The sequence below is a fragment of the Festucalex cinctus genome, chromosome 16 (assembly GCF_051991245.1).
Source record: "Festucalex cinctus isolate MCC-2025b chromosome 16, RoL_Fcin_1.0, whole genome shotgun sequence".
Taxonomy (NCBI): domain Eukaryota; kingdom Metazoa; phylum Chordata; class Actinopteri; order Syngnathiformes; family Syngnathidae; genus Festucalex; species Festucalex cinctus.
Genome location: NC_135426.1, coordinates 7,471,895 through 7,499,172, shown reverse-complemented (window position 1 = coordinate 7,499,172; position 27,278 = coordinate 7,471,895). Strand labels below are relative to the sequence as shown.

The 27,278-nt window shown below is 40.2% G+C and overlaps 1 protein-coding gene across 22 annotated transcripts in view; it reads left to right on the top strand.

The window, feature by feature from the left end:
- LOC144003406 (ELKS/Rab6-interacting/CAST family member 1-like) overlaps positions 1 to 27,278 on the top strand; it is a 101,076-nt gene that overhangs the window by 33,603 nt on the left and 40,195 nt on the right. For 5 of the 22 annotated variants that reach the window (XR_013278972.1, XM_077499612.1, XM_077499604.1 and 2 more), the window contains 9 exons: positions 346 to 486; positions 3,164 to 3,304; positions 5,138 to 5,331; positions 5,731 to 5,817; positions 10,844 to 10,855; positions 16,686 to 16,821; positions 18,811 to 18,942; positions 24,908 to 24,952; positions 25,798 to 25,958. Coding sequence is in view for 18 of the 22 variants with exons in the window: in XM_077499612.1 (XP_077355738.1) it covers positions 346 to 486; positions 3,164 to 3,304; positions 5,138 to 5,331; positions 5,731 to 5,817; positions 10,844 to 10,855; positions 16,686 to 16,821; positions 18,811 to 18,942; positions 24,908 to 24,952; positions 25,798 to 25,958 (1,049 nt within the window). In the remaining 4 variants the exon portion in view is untranslated. Of the gene's footprint in view, positions 1 to 345; positions 487 to 3,163; positions 3,305 to 5,137; positions 5,333 to 5,730; positions 5,818 to 10,832; positions 10,856 to 16,685; positions 16,822 to 18,810; positions 18,943 to 24,907; positions 24,953 to 25,797; positions 25,959 to 27,278 lie in introns of all 22 variants that reach the window. The other 17 variants (XR_013278974.1, XM_077499619.1, XM_077499615.1 and 14 more) reach the window with 6 other exon arrangements.

Below are 27,278 nucleotides of genomic sequence, written 5' to 3'. Positions count from 1 at the left end.
CTTTCTTGCTTTCTTTTACATTCTATCTTCCCCCTTATGTCACACAAACGCTGTGTTCTTGTTGTGTCTTCAATTTGAACTCCAGTTCACTCGTTTGGACTAACCGTGGCCAGCGTCTTTTCGTCATTTAGTTGATATAAAATGCGGTGCCAGAATGTATTATGTGTCTAAAATCACGCTTGGCTGTTTATCCTGCCGGAGCTGCCATGCATATTAAGTTTAATGCAACTGTTATGAGTGTGGAAATTCAATCTGGATTCAAGGTGCATGACTTTTTTTTTTTTTTTTGTATTTCGTTGTTTCCATCTGTCATTCTTCCCCTCCCCCTCCCCCCGCTCTGTCCAGGAACGCATCATTGAGCGATTGAAAGAGCAGCGGGAGAAAGAGGAACGAGAAAAAGGAGATGAGGTGGAGTCCACCAAGAAGGAGCTGAAGGAGCTGCGGGAGAAAGTTTCCCAGATGCAGGCTGACCTTGCGGACCGTGAGGTAGCGACACGCACACATACATCAATATCTGTGCTGCGAGCCAGACACACACGCACACGCATTCTATATCCTCTCCTACTCTGTCAAGGAGAACCTGACTGATCTATCTCCGTAGAACAGATCCCCTATCCCTGCCAAGGTCCTTGTGCTGAAGGGCCGCAATGATAAAACAGTCACGTCCCCTTGACAACATAATATAAGACCCACAGCCGGTGGAAAGCACACCTTCTTGTGACCTTTATGCAAAGCGCACATCTGTGGGAAAAACGAAGGAGAAACGGGCGAGTGACGAGGCAATTTCCTGCACTCTTAATTGAAGTTCGCACTTGCCGCTGATGTTTGTGTCAACCACGAACGTTTAATGTAAGGAAGCACTTAATGAGAGCACCTCTGCCAAGGCTGGATGGAGTATTTGTCACTCGTGAAATCGATCTACTGTACAGATTTTATCCACATCCAAAAAAACAGGGTGATTCAAAAAGAATGACCCTATTTCGTGATCAAATATTTGGTAAGTAAATGTATGAATCAGAATGAAGGAGTGGGTGTTTGAAAGATCAGATTTCCCAGTTTTCGAAAATTGTCACATGACACTGACAGACTCATGCGTCTGGTAGCGACAGCAAAAAAATGCTCTTTGTGCTTGGCCTCCTAGATCTCCTGACCTCACAGTTTGTAATTTCTTTTCTCTGGGGGTTTGTCAAAGATAAAGTCTTTGTTCGCCCAATACCAACTGACCTGGAAAACTTAAAACATTGAATAACAACAGCGATCAGTTCAATTGGTCCCGATGTGCTTCAACGTGTTTTTGGGAAGGGTTCTCATATCGTATTGATGTTGTTCGTGCTGCAAGGGGAGGCCATATTGAGCAATTGTAACATGTGAAATAAAACTTGACTGTTAGTAGAATACTTTTATTATAAGTGCTATTTTTTGCTATTTTTCCTTCATAGAATATTTGATCATGAAATAGGGTCATTCTTTTTTAATCACCCTGTACATATATATATATATATATATATATATATATATATATATATATATGTATATATGTATATATATGTATATATGTATATATATCCATTCTTGCAATGAGTGAATTTGAACAGGAACATCTTACACCCCCCCATCCTAAAATCCTGTCTTTTACATTTGTCACACCACTGAAAAGAGTGCTGTTAACAGCCCTGCCAAGTAGGGATGTTTTTTTTTTTTTTTCTTTTTCTCAAACACTACTCAAGTCTTGAATAGCCACCGAAACCACTTGTACTTTTGAACACCCCCCACCCCCCCTTCAAAAATTAATGACATAACACCACAGCTGCTTGGAGAAAATGGTTTGCATGGACGGTAATGGAGGTGGGCCTTCACTTGTGTACGTCGATAAGTGAGGACCCAGTAGTTTTCTTGGGTTGGGAGGGGCTGGTGCTTGGAGAGCAGGAATGTGCAGGAGTGCTCAGAGATGGGCGAATGGAGGAAAACACCACTTGAGCTGTGTTTTTTTGGGAGGAATTAGCATTTCAATATGGCTACGAGCTCAAAAAAAGTTGATTTTGAGTGATATGGGCCCTTTCAAACTTTATCTCAACAGTTGAGCGCTAAAGTTCTTAGTCTTTGCACAATTTCAGCAGTTATCTACAAACATGCATTTTGTGTTTACAAACACGTCTCTGAATTCACTTTACAGATCTTGAACATACAGTATATATAAAAAAAATTCTAGCCAAGAATTTGCACGCAAACAAACCAGCTTTGCGACATGCGCTGGCCTTTAAACCACCTGTCAAGACGTGCTGAGTAGTTCTAATCAAAACCTTTTAAAAGAGGAGCTCCACCCAAACACTGCACTAAAATTCACTTTATTGTTTAAAAAAAAAAAAACGAGGGCGGTTAATTTCACCTTCTCTGACTTGTACTACAGTATGTGGTTAGTGGTTACTTTTAGTATGTTGCGGGCTCATAAAACCCGTTAATGTCTGGTTGTATAATTTCCAGATATACACTGGAGAAAATAAGCAATTCTAAAAGCCCGTGTGGGGTTTGCCTGACAACAGCAACTTATACACACACATACCTAAATCCTGGATAATGAGAGTAAAGGAGCAAGTATCCTCCGACCAAACACGATCATCTGCAGTCGGGCTTTCAGTGGAGTCGGTCGAGTGTAAAATTATACGTCTTGGTGCCTCCCCCTCCTGTGCGCTGGATGCATCTCTATCACTGCTGCAAAGACGGAAAAGGAAAAAAAGGAGATGGACTTCACGCATGGAAAGATCGAGTGGGAAGAATGAGGTGGGGAAAGAGAAAAAAAAAGAAAAGAAAGTCAGGTCATGGGAAAAAGTTTTGAAGAGCAGGGTGATGATGAGTCACACTCTTGACTTGAGAGGAATACCTCAAAGGATAAAAATACCAGTTTATTTTGAATGGGGTTTTCATTTTCCCCACAGTTATGGCAAAGATGCAAGGAGCAGGTTATTGCGGAAAGGAAGTGCTTTTGAAAAAAACAGTCAAGACAAAGAGGTTGAAAGGTCACTATCCAGTCGATTATGATGGAATTACAATTCATTTCAACTCAAATGTCCGTTCCTCTTCTGAAAATGATGATGACTAGCTGGAATGATTTGAGGCAGGATGTGATTATCCTCCTTTTTTGCATCCCCTTTCCCCCCCCTCTCAGGCGTCAGTTTTGGACCTAAAAGAGAAGGCCTCCTCTCTGGCCTCGTCGGCTTTGAAGAAGGACAACCGGCTGAAGAGCATGGAGATCACTTTGGAGCAAAAGAAGGAGGAGTGCGTCAAACTGGAGAATCAACTGAAGAAGGTCCGTGGTCAAATGTACATGCGTGTGTGTATGTTTCTCCCATCCAACTTTGTCTCTTTGTGTTAGCGAAGACATGAAGCAGACTCCCACCGTGTGTATGTATGCGTAGGTTTTGATTGACACTCTGCGCGTGTGAACGTGTGTCGTGTTTCTTTCGCTCCTCTTTTATTTGTCTTCTCTTGCACACACATCTGCCCATTATACTGTCAGACTTCAAAACATTTACTCTCCACATAAAGACCTGTAAAAGCGCTTGTGCACTTCCAAAACTAATAGGGTTTATAATTTGTGGGCACACATATACACACGTGCATATGCATACACAAATGTGTCCCAAGAGCAACATTTGCTTCTGGGAAATACTCACAGCTGTTATAACTTCTGGTTCCAACTTGTGGTTATTTTTCTTTGTTTTTTTTTGTGTCTTCTTTTTGGCAAAGCAAAGGTGCGGATAGACAATGCTACTACTGTGGTTGAGAGGCGAGCATCGCTTCTAAATCTAAAATTCCACCTCAGTTCAGGACTAAATACAAGTACTGAGTACAAGTTATAGACCCTGTATAGTGAATTTGGAGGTTTGTTTCTAAATAAAGTACACGTTTGAAAATAACTCCTGAAAACGTCAAAAGACTGACAATTATGTACAAAGGTCAATCAGTTGTGGCGATATAGTGTGAAATTGTTTTCAAACATTTGTGTTTTTTGATTTATTTATTTTTTTTTGGCGGCGGGGTGGGGGTGGTGCTGGGCTAAAACGCATGGAGGACCAAAACTGTTAAAAAAAAATCACATAAAATAAATAAGTAAATAAATTAATAAAAGTGAAATAAAAATGAATATAAAAAATAGAATTCAAACGTTAAATACAAAAAAATAATATAAATTGAAATTAAAACAACATATATATATATATATGTGCAAAAATAAAAACAAGATTTAAAAAATACAAATAAATGTGGAAATAAATACAAAAAGTATATAAATAAACATGAGGGCAGAGTGTTTTTATTTATTGATTGACATCTAATTCTATATATTTATTTTTGTATTTTTTTTCCACATTTATTTTTAGTTTTTGAATGTCATTTTTTTATTTTTTTTATTTATTTTTACTTTTTTTATTTATGTAAAAATATATATTTTGTTGTTGTTGTTTTTTTGTTTTTGTTTAATTTTTGAATTATATTTTGTATATCAGTTTTTTACTTTCACTTTTATGCATTTATTTATTTATTTATTTATTTATATATTCATTTATTTATTTTTCATTTTGGCAGTTTTGGTACCTTCGTTCGCTTTAGCGGCGTGTAGTTAGCTACCCTGAAAACATATGAACCCTTTGAATAGTCCTCTGGCCTTTTTGTTGGCTGTGAGTGCATGCATGCTGTGCAGAGAAAAATGGAAGCACACTCCTTTAGAGTGCCTCGTAAGACGTAAGTGCACGCAAAATTGAGAAGGGGGAATATTTTTTTGTTGGTGGTAGTGATATTAAAAATGTTTTTCTCTGTGGTGTGTCCAATGTAGAAAACACATTTATTTTCACATTAATAAGGATTTCTTTTTCGATAAGATTATTATTCCTGGAGGATCTTTTGTTGTCCATAATGGTGTGAAGAATCTTATTTGAATGTTATTCAGTGTGAACAATGCATCATTTTCGTATTCATGCGCTTTCAATTGTGTTTTCTGCCTCGTTAAACCTGTATACAAGTCGTCCTCAACACAAATGTTGTTCTTGGCTCATTCCCTTCTGTCTGAACTCATTGAACTTACCGTTTCCATAGTTGCAGCTCACCTCCCCGTTTATTTTCTGTAATTATTTTCCGGTCGCAGGCTCATAGCGCCGCGGCGGAGTCGGCGGCCAGCGCCGACCTCTCGGAGCGCATCTCCGGCCTGGAGCAGGAAGTGAGCCGTCACAAAGAGGACGCCGGCAAGGCTCAGGCCGAGGTGGAGCGGCTCCTCGACATCCTCAGGGAGATGGAGAACGAGAAGAACGACAAGGAGAAAAAGATCCATGAGCTGGAGAGGTAAGCGAAGGAGGGCGAAAAAGTAAGAAGAAAGAAAAGTCAGCGCTCAAAAAGAAATATGAAGAAATAAAATGGGCTTCACAAAGTTCTCCCAGCAGCTCACTAAATCAAATGCCAGTCTTCTCTGGTTTAAATCATCATTTCATATAAGAATTGACTCAACTTTGTTTTCCATTTTCCTTTAGTTTCTGGCTATGCACTGCTGAAGTCAATAACAACCTTCCTTATTCTGCAAATTCATTCAATTACGCTTCTACTCACCTTCTACTCTTCTTTCTTCCCCTTTAATTTTGGCTTCTTGCATCTGTCATCGCCCGTCTCCTCCTGTTTTAACCACCAAACCTCCACGTGTGTGTGAATATTGTACATTTGTGTGCGCGACCATCACATACACACCAGAAAGCCCTCCGCCTCTCATCTGTGGCGTTCTCCCCCGAATGCCTCTCAGCAGCCAATGGGGGGGCTGGTATGGGACTACCTGGGCACGTGAGTGGCCGGAAGCTCCGTCAATCAATCGGAAAGTTGCACGAGTCACCAAAAAAAAACAAAAAAAAAACAACAACCTCACTTTGCTTGTCAGAAGTCGGGATATGCCAGCATCCCCTCCCATGTGGAAAAAGTTGACTCCCATCCTTCCTGTATGGACGACAACATTCATTAGATTTGTCATGCATTTGAAATAACATAAATAAAAGAGGAAGATGAATGGCGGCATTTTTTTTTCCAAATGGGACGCAGCTGAATTCACTAATGATCTCCGTTAGAGTTGCAGTATGGCACACGAGTTTCACACAAGTTTCTCCAAATCTAAATATTGTGACTGTTCTCCCGAGGAGAAACGTTATCGCGCCACATGTGGGCCGTCAGCGCAAGTTGTGTACCGCGGCCTGACAGCCTCGTCTGCTCCCAAAAAGTCTCTGCTGTGCGGCCTGCCACACTTTGTTCTCGCCTGTCACTGATGCAACTCTTTCATTTAGGGTGTCTGCTTTCACACTATTAAGCTCGGGATGCTTGACGTGCTACTAACTACCAACTACTCCCCCTTAACAATTGCAGGAATGATTGCTAACTTCTATGTTGTTTTGTTTGTGTCCACCTTTTTAACACTGTACCCACTGAGCTTTTGCTGTTGTGTGTCTTTTTGTATACACTCTTTTCAAACGGCCTCAAAAACATCATGCAGAAATAGAAAAAGTGTTTATTCAAAGGCCAGACGTCTTTTTCATCATCCGTGTCCACTTACTCGTTAGGTCCCACTGCAACCTCTCCTCTCTTTCCATGTCTTTTTGAGGGCAGTAAAACTAATGACTGTTAATGATTCCGGGGACATTCGTTTTCAAAGTGTCCACGTCTGGCCGACTGAAAAAAATATATATATATGCGGCTATTTATAATTCAGCAGCCGCCGACGTCCAATTAGTGGGGGATTTAGCTGTGTATATTTAATGATTTATTTTGTCTGAGCGTAGTCGAGAACGCAAACTGGAACGGCACTCGATCCGTGGACGTAAACCTCCACCAAGACTTCACAGTCCTAACTTGGGCCGGCATAGAATTGTATGCAGAACTCATGCATATGTATGGATTTGGGCATTGCAATGTCGGAACACCAAATAAATGTGAAGTACAGTAGAACTGACGATATAATCATCTTGGCTGAGGTACTGTATCTAAGCCTACAGTTGTTATGCCGATTCCCACTGCCTGTGAGTAAACTCATTCATTCATGTATTCTCAGTCTTCTATTGCTAACAACTCGACTGTTTTGGTGGTCTTAAGAGTTCACCTTTCATCTGAACGGGCTTCATCAAGGCCACCGCAAGGCCAAAAGTGGCCAAAGTGTTTGCTTCTTTGTTAGTTCTAATCTAGAGGCTGAATTATGAAATTAGGGTTAGGGTGGTAGTAGTAGCAGCAGCAGTATAATAGTAGTAATAATAATAATAATAATAATAATAATGATAATAAATTAGGGGTGTCAAAATTTAGTGCATTAATTTTTAGTTAATTTGAAATTCCTTTCACGCCACAAATTTTTTAAACGTATGATTAATGACCCTCCCTTACTCACATCAAAATTTAGCAGTAAAAAAAATGAATAATAATGCATATATTGGTGGAGACTGGGGTCAAGTTGTATTTTAAAATATAAAAAAATGTGTAGAATTTCACGTTACTAAATTAGATCTTATTATGAATAAAAAAAATTCCCCTCGCTGTCACAAATGTCTTACAAATGCAGTTATGCCATCTAGTAGCAGAAAAATTAGGTCGACACAAATCAATATCACACTCGTTTTTATAGTCCAGTTCATCTTTTTAATTCTAACTAAATTTTATAAATTATTATAAAATGATTAATTTGGTGCTCAGAATTGTGTGCTTGTGAGTGTGCGTATGAGTGGTTGTTTGTCTCTGTGTGCCCTGCGATTGGCTGGCAACCAGTTCAGGGTGTACCCCGCCTACTGCCCAAAGCCATCTGGGATAGGCTCCAGCACGCCCGTGACCCTTGTGAGGAATAAGCGGTTGAGAAAATGGATGGCTGGATTATGAAATGGCTGTATCGATGGCTATAAAAGATGCAGCCATATTTCTATTAGTTTAACATTTTTTTCCCACTTTTACGGTAAGAGTATGAAAACTTAGAAGAAAAAAAATCTATATTTAATTGTGAACTATTGAAGACATTTTTTTAGTCACCTGACACCCCTAATAATAATTATTATTTTCAGAAGATGTGAATGATCTGTTACTGTACAGCACGGTGAGCAGGAAATCTCCCTGTATTCGGATGCGGCATGGAACGTTTCCTGCTTGCGATCGCAATCGATGACTTTCTGGCATCAATTGCTTTCATATCGACGTACAATCTAAAACCTAGCCCAGGTGGAACATTTCCACTAGCCCGCTGTATGACTTAGCAGCGTGAAAGCCGAAGATGAAAAGCTCACATGCCGGTTCAACAAGGCCGGCAATCGTCGACCTTCCCGCGTGTGTAAATCCAGCTGTATAATGCGGTGCCGGGCTATTTATTTCAGTAACTAGGATGGTAATTGGAGCAGACTGAGTGACTTCACACTGGGGGGAAATGGAGCTGAAAAATCTGCCGTGATGGCCAAAATAAAGGATTTGGACGGCGGAGTGGAAAACAAAGCCAGACAGCGACGACAGAGAGGAAGGAAAGAAAAGGGAGAGCAGAGGATGGAGACAAGTTGAAAGAATTAGAAAAAAATTAAAGGGAGGACTTTTCGAGAAGTTTGTGATGTGTTGATTGTGTCAGCGAGGCTCAAGTGGAGGCAACCCAAGTCACTGAGCAAGTCAAAACACACAATGAACTCTCAACTGCTGGGTTAAAAGTAACCCAAATTGGGTAAAAAATAGTCGATGCTGGGTTATTTACACCCAGTGCATTGGATTGGGGATTTGACCCAGCATGTTTGGTCAAGATTCTGAACCAAAAAAAAAGGGTCAAAACTACACATAGTAGTTGTGACTTAATTGTATTGCCAATATTTTCCAAGAAGAAGAAGCAACTTTCTCCTGTCAGCAAGTCATTAATACGATACGTTTGGCTCAGTTTCTTCACTGGATGCCCTTCCAGCCATTTTATATTTGGATATAGGACCGGCAGGGACTGGGAATCCACAAATAGCATTTAGATCTTGCCTATAGGGACCCAAATGGATCTTACCGTTATGATCCTGTCCGGGATTTGAACCCCAATCCCCATGTACAGAGTCAGCGATATTACCATCTGTTCCTCCAGCCACCAATAATGTTTTCTAAAAATGTTACTTCCCTGCAAAAAACGAAATCTTAAGTAAGAGATAATTTCCTAAATTTAACCTAAATTTTCTTATTCTGCCTTGACAAGTTATTTTTTCTAAAAAGTGACATTGTCAGACAAGATCATAGTGCTTATTTTTAGACACTCTTTACTTCTTATTTGATCAAGCAGTCTTAGCCTTGAGTGTTAACAGCCAGTTTTTAGTACCGTAAGGCCTAAAACAAGCATTTTCCATTTCCATTTTAAGATGACAACTAAACAGCATCAAAGGCCCTGAACTGGCGTTTCATAAGATGAATTTTCTGAAGATTTTGCATGATCTAGAAATAAGATAAATGGAAAAATTACAAGTATGGAAAGACAAAAATGCAAGTTTGAGGCTTCATTATATTTACTAAGCTCATTTGTCATCTTTCCAAATTCAGTGGTCTCGTGGTAGAGTACCTACCCTCAGACTTGGAGGTTGTGGGTTCAACCCTGGCCTGGGTCATACCAAAAACAACAAAAATGTAACCTGTTACTTCCCTGCGTGACACTCAGGCAAAGTTATAGAAGAGTAAAAAAAAATATGTATATGTACATATGTATTTTAAAGGGATACCTGACTTATTGAGCTGTTTTCAGCAGTAAAAGGTTAATATATTGTCTATAATTAATGTGGTAACGTCATTATTTTTCATGTACAATTAATACCTTTAAAAAGTAATTTTTAAAGACATCACCTGTACTGAGGAAGTAGGTAATGGCCAATCATGGCTCACCTGTTTTCTGGGTTTGGTCAGCAAACTGAGCCATGATTGGTCGTTACCTACTTCCTCAGCACAGGTGATGTCATCAGTCGACAGCAAGTAGAAAAATTACTTTTTAAAGGTATTAATTGTATGTGAAAAATAATGACGTTATCAAATTCATTCTGGACAATATATTAGCTTTTCACTGCTGAAAATTGTTCAGTGAGTCAAGTATCCGTTTAAGAAAATTGTTCTTTTTATTACATCCTGGAAAAAGTCAATATTGTTTTTTGTATAAAAATATTATTTTCAAGACCGCTCTGGTTGATCTTGGTTATTTATTATAATATGGTTATTTATTACCGTAGCTATGATATTATTGTCTTATTTTTCTAAATATTACAGGTAAATTTAAGTAAATTTTTCTTGTTCTGTTGGTAGTTAATTTTGTTTATTTGAAGTAATAATTTTCTTATTTTACTATATTTTTTTCTTACATTTTCTACTGTCCTTTTTGCAGCGATTCAACTTTGATACACAACAAAACTCTCTCAATGATGACCAATAATAATTAATTCACCCAATCTTGGGTAAAATACTAATATGTAATTTCTCTCATAACGTGTTAGGAATAGCCGAATTTAATGCGTGAACACGCTCCAAGCTTAAGGTGTTCTTTTGGGGTTTTTTGAGTGGCCTTTCCTGTCACCCGTCCGATAAATGTTTGAAGGTCAAGTGAGGTGAGCAGACCTCAAAACCGCACTCAAATGTTTTTGTCCATCGGCCTGCCTTGCCGTCCCACTGCTCATGCCTTCCTTCCCTTCTTGCCTGCACAGTCCGTGCGATGATGTCCGTGCACCTGTCTCACTCTCACTTCCTTCAGTCTGTCGTTCTACTTTGATGTGATCAAGCCGGCTAACCTAGTGTTCACTTCCTGTCTCACCTTTCCCCTCTTTGGCTTTCTTTCATCTGCTTGACGCAACGGGGCCCTGCCAAGTCTTGCCTCGAGGTTAGTATACGGCATGCCTTCTTTTTCCTCCCCGCTCTCGTCATCATCATACCTCTTGTTCTTGCTCTTGTCATAAACTGCACTTTTTAATCATTCCCGTCATGTCTGGCTGGCTTCGCGAGGCTTTTGACTTTGACGGCTTCTCACTTTGTCTGTCGCGTCGCTGCTGTCTCCCTCGAGGAGGAAACTCTTCGTACCATTGTACCAATCCTGCTCCTGCTAAAACTTTAATAGCGCATGGGCATGAATGTTGATGCATACTTGCAACTAATTATCTACACCAAAGGATACTTTTTAATAAATGGTTACACATATTTGATGGGTTGTGGCAATGAAAATGCAGATATAGGATATTTTGAACATATTCCTTAATTTGTGGCGCTTCAGAAAACAGGTGAGCTGTGATTGGTTGTTTTCTATGATTGGTAACAACCAATCATAGCTCAGCTTTATAAAACAGGTGAGCTGTGGTTGTTACCTGAGCAACTGTGATGTCATCTTCAGTCGACAGCAAGTGACAAACGGCCGCCCCCTAAAACGCTTCACAACTCATATTCCACAAATGTAATATTAATCCGAATGTCGTGTTTAGACTAGTGAGGTCACATATAACATATTATTGTCAAGGAATGTTTAACATTGACTTCCCCTTTAATCAAAAATTGGGCCTACTTTGAGTAGAAAATAAAATTAGAAAGTGAATCTCGCCTTGGCTCGTGAGATCATAAGGGAGCGAAATGTCAACTTGTTGGAAGCTGGACATGGTGAGCGCCTCACATTTATAGTCTGTGTCGCCGTATGTTGTTGTAAGCGTATTTCGCTATCGTGAATGATGAAAAAAAAAAAGCCACTGACATTCAACTCAAGTCATATGTCGCTCATCTCTGTAAATGAGCTGTAATTTTGCTATCAAAAGCCTGTTTTTCATTCTTGTTTTTGTCTTACAAAGGGGATATCTAAGGTTTTGTTTTGTTTTTGCCCACATTACGAATGCTCTTATGTCACAAGCCACACAATTAATACGAGAGGTATGAGCAAGAACGAGCGTGTGCTGTAGTCAGCCAATTGCCCACAAATCTTCCATGCTGCACCTCTCCGCTAAGTATAAAAGTCACGCAGGGACCTCAAAGCAACCGCGGGAACAAAGAAACAAAACAATTCTGTTTGGGAGCCGCGGAAACATTGATGTCAGACGTTTGGCGCAGGATGAGGAGTTCCTCACATCAAAAGAGGAGATGTGTTGCGCGCAAAAAAAAAAAAAAAAAGAAAAGCAAAAAAAGAAGAACTTTTCTGTCGCTTACCCAGCAAAGCAACTTTTTCCCCATTAGAGTTCGAGTTGAATCGCCAAAACAAGAGCAAAGACGGCCAGGGAACAGCAGCGCTAAGATGTTCAAACCTTTTTACAGCGCAATGGAGAATACTTAGACTAGAGTTCAGATAAAACAAGGGGAAGTTGGGAAATTCAATATGACCTTTTATGCCTCTAAGAAATAAGCAAATTCTTTAATGCTGGAAATTAAATAGCTGCGCGTGAAAGCAGAGTGCTGTTATCATAACTTAGCATGAAGCTCATCTGGCCTTGTCCAACAGTAACAAAACCCTCATGCAGCGTGTTCAAAGCCACTTAACGCGCTTTATCGCATCTGTTTAAACCTTACAAAAACGTACCCCTAATTTCACACTCAGGAGCTGGAACTTGCACAGTATGAGACTTTGAGGTGCTACTATTTCTTGCTTTCTTTCTTTTTTCTTTTTTTTTTTTTACATCGTCTTGCAGTGTCACGTACGATTTGTCCCATAAAAACCCTTCAGAGATGTTCTTTAGGGTTGTTCCATACCACTCTTTTCTCTCTGATACCAAGTACCCAAACTACTAATACTTTTGATAGATAAAACCACCAAAAAAGCAATGATAGATCATTTTAAAGACTTATATATCTTAAAAATAGCATTTATCCTTAAAATTGCTTTAAATTAATGGCAATTTTCTACACTTCTTATTTCCAGTCTCTGATCATAAAATGGCCACAAGAGGCAGGCCAATCCTGGTATCGGTCACCGTCGCGAGTACCAAAACCTGGAAATAAGGACTTATATCGGCCAGATACCGATACCTGGAACTGGAACCATCCCTACTATTAATCAAATTCAATTTGACATTGTGATTTATTAGAATGCAATTTTAAAATGGCCAAAGCTGCAGTTTGGAAAAACAAAAATAACAACCTCTGGATCATTCCAGAATTGGAGCACATTTGAGTTTCAAAATTCATTAAAATTAAACCTTCATTATTTTTTTTATTTTATTTTTTTTCTGCAACATATTAATTAATAATAGGTAATAAACTATCAAGGGCTTGAGTAGCTCAGCTTACAGATCAATTTAATGAGTAACATTTTTTTTTAAATGATTGTATTGTTTTGATAAAAGGCATAACCCGGGTTGCACGATGTAGAGTGAGACATTCAATCGAGGCTAACTATTTATAACAATATGAAAACTATAAGCGAGGACAGACCATCGCTTTATGTTTTTGGAAAACTGATGATGTAAAGTCCAACGTATCATGTTATTCACTGCTGTTTTCCTTTTCTACCATGCTAAAAAGGTTATGGCAACAAGATTGTGTGCAACATGTGGGACACACGCTCCATGAATAATAATTATTTGAAATAAATGTTCTCACAGTTGCAAGTGACAGCAATGAAACAAATAATGCAAAAAAAAAAAAACTTAAAACATTTATTTCATTTTAACTGTTACATTTGACATCCCGCCATGTCTAGAAACGAGGGCAAGTACAAGCTATTATGTTTCAGTTACTTCCTTTCAGTGTAATACACCAAACCAACACTTTCAGTGTTTTTTGTAAAACTGTGAAATTCCAAGTGGTTAAAAGGAAATCCTTGATGTTAATTTTGTGTGAACTGTGTGCAGTAAACATACATGAGTCCTCCGAGTATTTCTGATCAAATATTTATGCAGGACTCCAAATGCAATATTAATATTACCTTCACGCGGGCCCCTGAATATCAACCGCATGCTAATGAAGGAGGTAGAAAAGTTCTTATGTTGGTGAGTTTAGGGAAGTTTTTTGGAGATGTGTGTGCGTGCGTTAGCGTTGCGAGCAATAATATCTGGGAATTTTGAGCTTTCGCAACGTGTGTTCAAGTTCAAAGGGCTGTCAGCAAGCTTTTTGCACGTATTTACATGAACACCTTGCATAGTATGTTTGCCGCGCGGGCCACCATGTGAGCGTACGTGCGCATAAATGAACTCGTGTAACAGCGCTCGCTTGGAATATTTGCGTGTGTGGTCTGAGGCTTGATGTCTACAAAGCGGCTTGTGTTTGGACGCTAGATGAATTCGATTTCACCGAAGGAGGAATTTAAGAGTACACGGTCATAAATTCCTTGCATTCTAAAGCTTATAATGATAGAGCAACGTGACACAAATATGTTGGTTGAGCGTTTGGGCGGTTTTTTATTGCCCCGTGGGAGTCAAATTGTCAAGTTTTAAGAGCCTGGCAGCAGGCGTTCTGGTGAAAAAATGTGGCAATTGTTTGACGGCTGCTGTCATCCATGGTTCGCTAAGTGGATGGTGATAGAACTAAAGAGCTTCTGTCAGGACCAAGAGGGGAAGGAAGGGGGTTGGGGGGGGGGGTTGTACGAGCCAGTGAGAGCAGAGCGGCGTTGCCGTCTAATGCACCAGGCTTGTGATCTACAAGCAGCAAGCAAAACAAGTGGTTAGCAGGATAGAAAAAAAAAAAATCAAGATGAAACAAGAGCGACAAAAAAAAAAATAAAAATCAACTCCACATGCAGACCCTCGCATGCATGCATTAAATGTTGCATGAAGGGTTGGACCTCGCAGAGCTGGACGCTTCCTGGACATCCTCCAATCGGAACATTCCTGCCTGTTTATGACCTGTTACGCACACACGGGCCTTGAAAAGATATTCAAAAATATAGTGAAAACATGCTTGCATACATGTGCGGAAAGGTGCTGCAGATTAGATTTCGCATGTGTCTTTTATGTTTCTTTATAAAGTTTATGCCTTTCGGCGACAGGCGAGTGGAATGAGAAAGCTGATATTAATTATCTGTGAGTCAAACAAAAAAAAAAAAAAAAAGTGAAATGTCCAGTACAGGCCTCAAAAGGCAATTGCAGAATGATTCTGTTGGCTTCCCATCACTGGAGGTCTTCCTGGCAAGTGAGAAATCATATTTTGCTACCACCTGCTAAGAAGTTATGATAACAGAGAGACGTTAACATTTGCACAGTGCAAGCTGAGGTACTGTACACATCGTTTTGGAAACAATTCACAAACAACACAAAAAAAGTTGAGTCAACCCCCACCTCTGTGTGGTCGCTCGCAGGCCTTTCGTGTTTCTTATCCTTCATCCCGAGCCGCGATTCGGTGTAAGCCGTTAAACCTTCCTGGCATTAGAGCCACGTCTGTCTGCAAGTATTTGTGCGTGCGTGAGGGCGAAAAAGGTATTAAAGGTCCCGATCGAGACAAGCTGGTGTTGATAGCTGATAGGCTTGTGACAGAGGCGCAATGGCTTGCAAGGGGGGGATTTAAACCCTTTCTCCATCGACCAGGCCGGCTGCTTCCATGATGAATCTTTCTCCTTTTTTTTTTTTGTAACATTCTCAATTTCTCGTGTTCTCTCTAAAGTTTGCAATTTAGAATATCAAATTCATGATCATTGCATGAAATTCCACCTAGAGGGATTTTAGTTGCAAAAGTTGACTTTCCATGCTGTTCCGGACAAAGGAGGCATTATTATTATGCAGCAGCACGTCTCATCATGTGAGACTGCCAGCTGTTGCGCTGCCTTCTGGAATAAATGGAACAGGTGTCTACATACGTAGTCATACAAGGTGACTTCAAGGGCTAAAATACCAACAAAAAAAAAATATCAATTGCCCCAAGGGGTTGTATTTAGGGTAAGGGAAAAACAAATCACATCAGTTGAATTTGTGCAAGTTCCAATTACCTCTCAAGACTCTCAAAGCATTCTGTACATTTTCAGTACAAAACAAACACCTGTTGATTTCGGTTAAGCGTCAAGTTGCATTTTACAACTTTAAAAATGTGCAGATTTCACAAGTTCATGTTAAAAAGGCATGCTTGACTCATTGAACAATTTTCAACAATAAAAAGTTAATATTTTGTCTAATTAATGTGGTAACTTCCTTATTTTTTATGTACAATTAGAACCTTTAAAAAGTAATTTTTCTACTTGCTGTCGACTGATGATGACATTACCTATGCTGAGGAAGTAGGTAACGACCAATCATGGCTGTTTACTGACCAACCCCAGAAAACAGGTGAGACATGATTGGCAGTTATCTACTTCCTCAGCACAGGTGATATCATCATCAGTCGACAGCAAGTAGAATATTTACTTTTTAAAGGTATTAATTGTACATGATAAATAATGATGTTCAATTCATTCTGGACAAAATATTAACTTTTCACTGCTGAAAATTGTTCAATGAGTCAAGTATCCCTTTTTAAAGATTAGATAGCTCTTAATAGTTAAAGAAAAATGCACTGAGCTGTCACCAGTGTCTCACAAATGCAATTATGCCACCTAGTGGCAAAAAAATGACCTCAACACAAATCAATATCACACTCATTTTTGACATGATAGTATATTTTTAATTTTAACTCAATTTTATGAATTATTATTAAAATACTGTCAACGACTAAAATAGGCAGCCATATTTCTATTAGTTTAACATTTTTCCAACTTTTATGTTAACAAGAGTATGAAAACTGCACATTTTTATTGTCGAAATTGCTCTTTGTGCATGCAGGCAGATGAAGGATCAGTCCAAGAAGGTGGCCAACCTGAAGCACAAGGAGCAACTGGAGAAGAGCAAGAACGCCCAGCTGATGGAGGAGGCCAAGAAAAGGGAGGACAACATGAACGAGAGCTCCCAGCAGATAAAGGTACGAAGGGGGAGGGAAGAGCCAAAGTTTAAGGGAGGGAGGAAAAAGTTTCTCCCCCTGTTCATTCCCTGGCCCTATACCTTGAATATATTGGCGCTCTCACAACAATGGCAACGTGTCAAAATGTGACAGGGAGCCGCCTTGGGCAATGTCAAACAGGCAACACACTCGTGTACACGCACACACTGGATGCAGCTCGGGGAGTGTGCGCGAGCGGGTATCCGGAGAGGATGATTGACATGGAATGAGGTGACAAGAAAAGCAACGGACTCGCACGCGCCCACGCATAACTATGCGGTGAATGTTGCGGCTTTTAAACGGGCCTTCCTGCACAGCCGCAGTATCTCCGCATTGAAGTCGAGATTCGGATCCGCGGCATCCTTCGCTTTCTTTCAGCTCGTCCCCTTGAACTCTCCCCGTCACCTTTTTCCCTTTTCCCTCCCCCCTCTGCTCTTCCAGGAATTGTTAGAGGCCTCCCTGATTAGACGCAGATGACAGTTTTCACTCGTGTGACTCCACAAAGTGCGCGTAGGGACTCTGCAAATAACCGTAAGCGATGTGCGTGTTTCATTTCGGAGCCGTCACGTGGCATACTTTGACCAGGAGTCAGGCGGCGAGTGAAATCCGAGTATAATTCGGACGGTAAATTTGATTCAGCACAGTGAGAGACCTTTTAATTGAATTAGACCCCATATCAGTCAGTCTGCATAGTTAAGACCCCGAGTCATGTTGCATCTGGACCTGGACTCTGAAGATGTCCAACTTAAACGTTGTATCATCAATTTTTACTTTAAAAAAAAATAAAAAAATCCTTGAGGTGTAATTGTGGATTCCAGCGTCTCCTCAGGGGGAGGAGATTATCACTTTAATCAGATTAAGCAGAAACTGATGTATCGTCATGAAACATTTTGCCTGTCAGTTTATGTAAGAAGTCGTCATCTTTTGCAAGACACTTTCAGCTTGACCAAGGTGATTTTAATGTCATCATATTGGCTTTTCACAATTTAAAAAAAGTGCCCTCAGGGTTTGTGAGACGGCTTGGCCACTCATCTAAAGCGCTACAATACCATATCATTTTCCAGTATTGCATTAGGCATTGTGTATAAAGAATAAAAGTGATTAAGTATCCGAATTCAAACGTACTGTGAGGAACGCCATTATCCGGGTCACGTGATCGTGATGACGTATCCCGTGCGTAACCGAAAGCCGTCTTTCCTCATTTCAATGGGAATTTGCTGACGTAATGAGCAAGAAAAAGACATCTTTGATCCCAAATACCCCTCCAATTCTGTTCAGAGTAAAGTCATCAACATGTCCGGTTTCATGTCATTCCATGTGGGGGTGGGGTGGTCGGACAGTGGGGTGTGGCCTCTCCTAATGTGGGCTAAAGCGTGTTTAGCACATGACATGTAGCTTAGCCTGGCAGAGTGAAAGTCACCCGGATGTTTACCGTCCACTTGGACTCGCCGGCGGTTGGATCTGTCATTTTATCCGGCTTTCGGTTGGAAACAAATCTTTGGCGAGTCGTTCGTGGCTGTACTGCTTTTGAAGAAGTGCTTCTTTGTTGTAAGGCATAATTCCACCTTTGATGTCCGCTGTGAGACGTGATAATTCCTCAGAAGTTGAATGCTGCCACTGGCAGCCATGTCATTCAATGTGTATTTTACGCACGAGGATGACGTGACTGTCCAAAATGCCCGATACAGTACTTAACGCAAAAATATTCATGAAAAGTGCTACAAAATCGTAATTGCTCAACATAAATTGGCAGTTTTTTCAGGGAAGTGTTGAAATTAACCTTTTCACAAAATAGCTGGTTAGTTTTTCATAAGTCTTTTTTTTTTTTATTTTATTGCTTTTGCTGGTGCCGAGTTAAAAAAACAAAAACAAAAAAGTAACTTACAAATGCAGCGTATCTGCCAAAGTGAAGTGCGAACACTCCACTGGCAAGGCGTGCACCATTTGTCATGTTGTGCACGTGTGTGGCAGGACTCCATGCGCTATAAGGAGGAGCGCATCGAGGAGCTGGAAGAGGCCCTGAGGGAAAGCGTTCAGATCACCACCGAGAGGGAACTGGTGCTCGCCCAGGAGGAGCAAGCCCGCACGCACGCTGAGAAACAGGTACTCGCTTATCTACTAAACGTGTAAAATAATTACACAAATAAATAATAAATGAAAATCCCCCAATATGTGACCGTGTGACCTTCACCTTCCCTTAGCTTTTGTGTTTTTTTCCCAAGCATCACACAGACAAGTGTTTTTTGGCTGACGTATAAAAACAGGGCTCATGGCAGCGCACATGCCCCGTGTGCCAACTGAGCTCATTCAGGTGCGGCCGCGTGTTTGCGCACAGTTACTCCTCGTTTGGTAAACATCCCTATTTAAAGAACAACTTGCATTTTGTCCACCACACACACAACACACAAACAGCTTTGTGCGAGCGTTGTGTGTTTATCTCCGGCGAGGAGGCAGAAAAGGTTCCGAATGTCGCTCGGGATGCATCAGGAGGAAGCGTTGAGGAGATGTAACCGCAAAGCAGTCGGACTTTGCTCATCGGTCCACAAGTGACCTAACAAGGCCTTGGAGATGTCAAAATGTTCCTCAAAAGGCTGGATGGGTTTTGACAAGTGTTGGGGAAAAAATGCAAAAAACCTAGCGTGGGCCGTGAGGATGAATACTGCCCTGAGAAAACACGGCGCCGTGTAGCTGTTGGCAAAAAAACGTCGGCACTCCAATTGTTATTACTGCCTGTAAATGTTGGCCGTCCCGTAAGACAGACATTAAAGCAAACACCCGAGCTCGTTTTTGCTTTTGCTGCATTTCGCTGACACGCTTCGTCACGGTAAATATGGATTATTTGGACAATCATATTCAGCGGCGGGTCCGTGTCCAAACTCACAGTCAAAGTCGGTAATGATACCGCCGTGCTTGTTGCTTTTCGACACACATAATCCTCATCAAGTGGACATTTTAGGCCTGTTGCACAAGGGCCAGAATACAAATGTTTGCAAACGTTAAGCTTGATTTCGATGGACACAAGCCGACAAATGCTGTCTATTCACATGACTTAAAACAGCCTATCAGTCATTTTTAGCTAGTCGTGAATAGGGATGTCACGATAACGGAAATATCGCGATATCGCGAGATTAAAACTGCCACAATGTCGTTGTCGTCATGTTGCGATATTAAAAGCATCAACATCTTTTAAAAAAGGTAGGTCGATTTCCATTTGTGCAGTTCTAGCACCATCTGGTGGTTAGTTTTTTTTTAGTGCAGTTTAATTTTCACAAGGCATGTTTTGGCCCTTCTATATTTAAAATGCACACATTTGGTCAGCTGAAGCGGAATGTAATATGCTTGTGAACCGAGTGGATATGTTGAGGAACTCAATGTGCGTGTGCATTATAAGCAAGTGCCTCAATATTAAGTGTTATTACAGATTTTAAGCTGTTTATATGCATTGCTGTAATTTACAAAAGCATGATCATGTTTTTTAAGAAAAAAAAATTTTTTATTCACGATATCAGTATGATTGATGCAACAAAACAATACCACTTTTTTTTGTTACATAATATTACCCAAACAGATCATATTACGGAAAGACCTATATATCCAAATATAGTATTAAAATCACAAGAGGATGGCCGATACTGAAATCGACCTCTGTAATGAGCACCGATACCTTCAAATAAGGCCAGACATCAGCTCGATAACCAATATATGGTATCGTTACTCACCCATCCCTAGTTAACTCATTCACTCCCAGCCATTTTCACTTTGCTCCCGGCTGTTGTACTGGATTTTGACAGATTTTGGTGCAAGGCCCACAGAATATTGTGTTCTATTGCTAGAAAAACATTGAACCTACAAAATAAAAGATTAGAGTCTCTTCTTTCATCGGGGGAAAAAAAAAAGTATGTTTTTATCTGTTTCCGTTTTGCAGCAGTTGGCATTAGATTATAGCTAAGTTTCATCATTATTCACAGATCTGCTTAGAATTGTGGGCAACAGCTTGTTTTCAACATGGCCCTGGTTGATTTCTTATACTCTGCTGCCACCTGCTGACCGTTTTTGTAATAACTACCATTGCATCAATCATTCTTCAAAGCCTTCTGTATGCTGTAGCATAAAAAAAGCATAAAGAACGTTTAAGTACATCTTTGGGAGCATGGTAATATTTAAAATAGAACGTATTTATATGTTTTTGGGAGAAAATTTGTTAAAATTATTTTGTGTGTGGGTGCGTTTGTGTAAAATGGTTCCATTACAATTTCAAATACTATAATAAACCAATACTAATTAGAATGTCCGAATCACACTGAGTCCAACTCAAGTCTATTCAAAGTTTAGTATTGGCCGATGCCGAGTCGATCCGATACCTCGGCACTGCAAGGATTTGAGCGCATTTCGAGTCAAGCTTAATTATATAACATGCCCAGAGTTGACAAATATTAACGACACCCCCTGATCTAACCACAAAATGGCAAGGAAAACCTTTAAAAAAAAAAAAAAAAAAAAAAAAAAAAACTCCATCAGAGAAAAAATAAGAAACCTTGAGAAGGGACCTTTTTTTTTTTTTTTCTTTTTTTTTTTTTTTTTGCGGAACAAAGGCGACGCCCACTACAGAGATTTGTGATCACGTGATTGGATTGAAACAATTCTTGTGTAAATATTTTTACTGTTCCTACAGGAAGTACAGTCCTTACTTAGGTGACCTTTTGTTTGGACTCTGAATCCATTTTAAACAGAATTTAAATCAAAAAGTGCATGGGAAAAAAAACGGGTTCATCTTCCTAGAGTCTTGAGTTTGTTTCTATTTATGATGTATTGCCATGACACTAAAAAAACAAAAAACAAAAATTGAACTCTCTAATTAGTGGAGCAGAGGCCATTGAGGCAGGACGCGGTGCCGGTGAGCATCACTGGACTTTGAACGCCTCGGCGAAGAAGCAAGCACGTCGAGCAGAAATGTCAACTTGCGGCCAACGGCAGCCAAATGCTGACTTCGCCCAACGTCAACAGCAATTTCGGCCATTCTGTACACACCTGCAATGTACACGACAGCGTTCAACCTACACAACACTCATTCCTTCCAACATGCACATAAACACAGCCGTAAAAAGTGCAAACTGCTCTTTAAACAGGAACACATTCAACGACGGCCAGATGGACTCTGCTTCAGATTCTTCTAAATAAATAAATAATATTTTTATGTACCTCTCTTTTTCTTTTTCTTTTTTTTTACGAGGTTGTCACCGCAATTGGGCCTATGGCGTAATGATTTATAAAATGGCGACAGGCACTGACACAATAATGAGCTGGTCAAAGCATCCTCGCATTTGCTTGTTATTTTGCAATCGAGCATGATTGTTCTTGCTAATGTAGAAAAATGTGCAATCGGAATGGAAAATTAAATGATAAATAATCTTAATTGAGATTTTTTTACCCTTATATTGTGATTGCGATTTAATATACGTTTATTTTTCCAAGGTGCTCTTCCTATGTGTTTTTTTAACAAGCAAACTCTATTACAATATACACTATCAGATTTATGAAACATAAATGTTTCACTCTTATTAGACTAAAACAGGCTTCCAAGCCGTATATTGACAAGTGGCATGTGTGTGCGCGTGTCAGAGAGCTGTCCCAGCTCAAGCGGTTGACCGCAGCAAAACATTTTAGCAAGACGTTCGTCATTAATGGTCAAGTTGGAGAAAGGTGTGTATGTGTGGCTTTGTGGCAAGCGCATGACACACCCCATCTGTCACATTTTTTCGACAGCGTCCTCCTTTTTCCAGCCAGGAGTCGTCCCTCCAGCTTCACCCCCTCCCACCCTTACGCTTAAAATTCAAAATGGAGCTTGTGTTTCCGCCTGCTCATTAGCACAATTCACATCTGCTGTTTCTCTCCTTTTGTCCATATCGCTCATGTCCTTGATTACCTCCACCAAGGATGTTAGATTTGCAGGATACCTTTCCAACATTGCGAGAGATTTGACTTAAAGGGGAAGTCAACCCCCCCCCTTTTTTTTTTCTTTTTTTTTCTTTTTTTTTGACAATAATATGTTCTATGCAGCCCCACTAGTCTAAATATGATATTCTGGTTAATATTGCGTTAGTGGAGTATGAATTAAGCAGCAAAATCCAGCCTTTTTTTTTTATCCATCACAGGAGGCGGCCATTTTACCACTTGCGTTCGACTGAAGATGACATCACGGTTGCTCAGGTAACAACCAATCACAGTGCAGCTTCAGAAAACAGATGAGCTCTGATTGGTTCGTTGCCTGAACCCTGAGCAACTGTGATGTCATTTTTTATTTTTTTTCCATTTTGTTCATTTATTTCAGGCAACAGTCAACATCAACAATATATCGACAAATTTTACTAAACCTAGCTTGACAAGGAGTGGAAGAAGAACTTATTAAGTCCCACCCCCAATGTCATTAATATCAAAAGCTTTGAAAACAAATTTAGCTACTTTCCTGCAAACTTGTAGCAACCAACAGCGGTTTTCATGAATACTGAAAAACAGTGGAGTATATTCACTAAGAATGCGCTACGTCCGGTATTAGACCGAAATATTGCACCACAACTGCACCCAGTTACCCACCTATTTACTAAGGATATTGCTCTAATCATATACCGGCGCAAACACGCCCACAAAACTGACAGCTTGGAGCAAATTTGCACCTGATTTACCACACATGGATTTGCACCAAGAACATGGTTGTTATAGCAACAGTTGCGAGAAAGATGACATTATCAGAAAGCGAGATTGGACTGAGAGGTGCAGCGTTTTTCTCATTTAACGCCATTAAGCTGTACAGAGCAAAGAGGACGACAACAACGTCATTCATTCATAAAGTACAAATTATTGGTGCGATCGTTTTTTTAAATTATATTTTCAGAGGTTGGCGTGGTCGTACAGTATGCATCTGGCACTTAAAAATTATCGTAAAATGCCTCCCCACCATTGCCGATCAGCCCGGATTACGTTATGTGTCCAAACCCAACAAATACAATTTCCCCTTCACTCTCCCTCTCTCTCTCTAACTCCCTCTCCCTCTTCCGCTTCCTTTCCTCTCCTCGCCTCTCCTTGTGATCAGCCAGAAAGGGGCGTGCACCGTGCCACATGCACTGCTGTCATGATCCCGGGATCGAGGTTGCGGCAGGTTCATACATGCTTTCCATAAACGTTGTGACCATAAACGAGTTTGCGTCACGCAAACCCGGTGTGGCTATTTGCGCTGGCGTTAGTGAATTAGACGCTGCATATCAATGAGTCTCATTTACATTGTGGTGGGCATATTTTGCGTCAAATGTATGCAAATTACCTAATTGACATACGCGCAAATAACACCGGTGCGAAATCTGGTTGGCAGCGCACTTAGTGACGGATGTCCCCATCTGCGCGTGTTTAGTGAATTAGGCGCTCCCGGATTGCTCCATTTGTACCGGTTAGCGCCGTGCAAAGGCGACGCAAACCTTTAGTGAATAGGCCACAGTGTGTTTACAAACTACTAAAACAATGTGTTAATGAACTAATATGACATCACAGCTCATCCCAGCAATGGTAATGAAAAATAACAATATCAGCTTGGGTAAGAGACAAACCAGAATCAAAACAAGAGCACATATCAATAATTTTAAACTTGAGTTGACAGCAAGTGGCAAAATAGCCGCCCCTTGACATGTGGCTGTTTTTTGTTTGTTTTTTGCGACACAACCCATATTCCACAAATGTAATATGAATCAGAATGTCATGTTTAGACCAGTGATGTTGAAAGTTGACTTCCACTTGAACTCCTCTGTCAATTCTGGGTTAGTCTTAACGATGGCAAAAACCATCATGAAGATCATCATCAGGCCTTGTTGGAGGTCATTCAAGCTCATCTTGCACTCTCACTACTTTTTGCTGGATTCAATGACTTCACTTAAGCATTTCTGTTTTCTCTCTCCTCCTTCATTTCTTTTTATTGTTTGAACTTCCTGGCTATCACGTTTTCCTTCCTTTTCCTCCACTTCTTCCGTCCGTCCATCTTTCCATATTTGCCTCCGTGTCCTGTCTTTTCTCTCTGTGCACACAGCTCTCTCATGTCGAGCTCAGCTCGACTGGCTTTAGGTGGTCAAAGGTAACTAACAACGTGACGTCACTGTTCTTTCCACTTTTTGAAGAAAAACAGGCATGACATTGTTTTTGATTTCCAATTTTCCACTGTGAAACAGGAAATTGGAGAATGGCAAAACAATATTAACTTGGGCCAGTGGTTCTTAACCTGGGTTCAATTGAACTCTGGGGGTTCGGTAGGTCAGTGTCAGGGGTTCGGCGGAGGGCAAGACGCACACCCGACTCTAATGATTCGTGATCATACTTGGCCATCATTGGCTGCAGGGAATTTGGTGCATTTAGTAGTCGACTTTCTTTATTATTGTAATCCCTTCATACTAGCTATGCCAAGCAAAAAAGGAAAGTGCAATATGAATTCACATATATAACATGGCGTTCCACAGGGTTCACTTCTAGGGCCTATGCTGTTTTCATTGTATCTGTTGCCATTGGTTAAGTGTGCTATTAATATACAGCTGCACCAGGGTTATTATTATTGTGGTTGTTATTATTAAATTAATTTTGTCCACCTGGAAATCATATACCTATGTATTGAATTTATTAAAAAAAATAAAATAAAAAATCACATTTGAATGAATGAAGACGGTTTCGGTGAATGCGCATCGGCAACTAGTGGGATTCAGTACCTCCAACAAGGTTAAGAACCACTGACTTTTCACAGTTTCAAATCCTTTGCATGTATAATCGTGACTGAATCCGTCTCGTCGTGTTATGCAGCTGTTAGATGCACACGCACATGCAGAGAGAGAGGGTACTGTATGTCATAAAGTAAACGACATCCAAAAATAATTGACAGACCATTCCTGTGGAAAAAACGTACGTCTATGTGTGTGTGTGTGTGTGTGTCAGGTGGAGGACCTGCTGGTTGCCATGGAAAAGGTGAAACAGGAGCTGGAGGTGATGAAAGCCAAGCTGTCATCCACTCAGCTGTCACTTGCCGAGAAGGAAGGTCACCTGACTGCCCTGCGGGCCGAGCGGCGGAAGCACCTAGAGGAGGTCCTGGAGATGAAGTAAGAATTTGAATTTTGCGCACCGTTAACTCATTCACTCGCCCCCATTTTCACTGCAGCAACCCCCTTCGCCCCTGGCCGTTTTCCTGGATTTTGACTGATTTTGCAAGGCCCACAGAATATTGTGTTCTATTGCTATAAAAAAAAAATGGAACCTACCAAAAGAAAGATTAAAGTTTCATCTTTCATCAGGGGAAAAAAAAAGAAGTAATTCTTCTATCTGTTTCCGTTTTGCAGCAATTAGCATTAGAATATAGCTAAGTTGCATCATTATTCACAAATCTATTTAGAATTGTGAGTAATTGCAGAGCTTTTTTTTTTTCCAACATTGATCTCTTATACTGTGCTGCCACCTGCTAGCCGTTTGTGTAATAACTACCTTTTTTTTTTTTTTTTCAACTGTTCTTTGCAGTTAAGAGGCCGCATCAAAGCCTTCTCGATGCTCTAGCATAAAAAAAATATCTAAAAAAACAAACAAACAAAAAAAACGTATAAATACGTCTTTGGGGGCAAATAAGTTAAACCACAATGAGAGCTTCTTCTGCACACACAACACCTCATCAGTTTTCCCCATCTTGACCTCGTTCCCTTATCACCTCTCTGCCACTTCAAGCCGCAGATTTAAATAGGCGATTTATGCAATAACCATGTAGCGCTTTGGAGCTCTTCATTTGATTGATTGCATACGCAGACGTCCATCCGGGCTGCCTTTTAATGCAACATTAATGGAAGAGGAGTCCAGCAGTTTGATGTACTTAAACTACTGAGGATTTACACGGACTGGAACAATACTTGAGCTTGAAGCAGAAGCCAGAGAGACTTTCCAAGACCCCATGTGATGCCTGTTTAAACACGCCGGGGGATTGATTTGAACTGTGGCATCATGGGAAATAATAGGACATGTTGCCTTGAAGTGTGCATTGCAGGCCACCTAATTTATAAAAATTGAGAAACTTTTAAATGGGGGGGAAAAAAAGCACTCTTTATGTCACAGAAAGTCACATGATCATGTCCGCCTCTTTATTCCCGCCGGACATTAAAAACAAACCTCTCCTCTAATGGCGTCTCTAATGCACATTTAGAGGCTACGACGAACATGCTAAAATGCTAATAAAACACATTAAATATTAACAGCGAATTGAATAACGTGTTTGTGAAAGTAAAGGAATGGTAGTAACAGTACATATTGCCGCTTTCCAATCAAAACCTTTGACAGTACAGGTGTGAATAAATGAATGAATGGAAAAGTCATAAAACAAAAAATTGTGTTAATTTGGCGATGTTTTTAATGGCAAAAATAGCATTCTAGAATACTATATA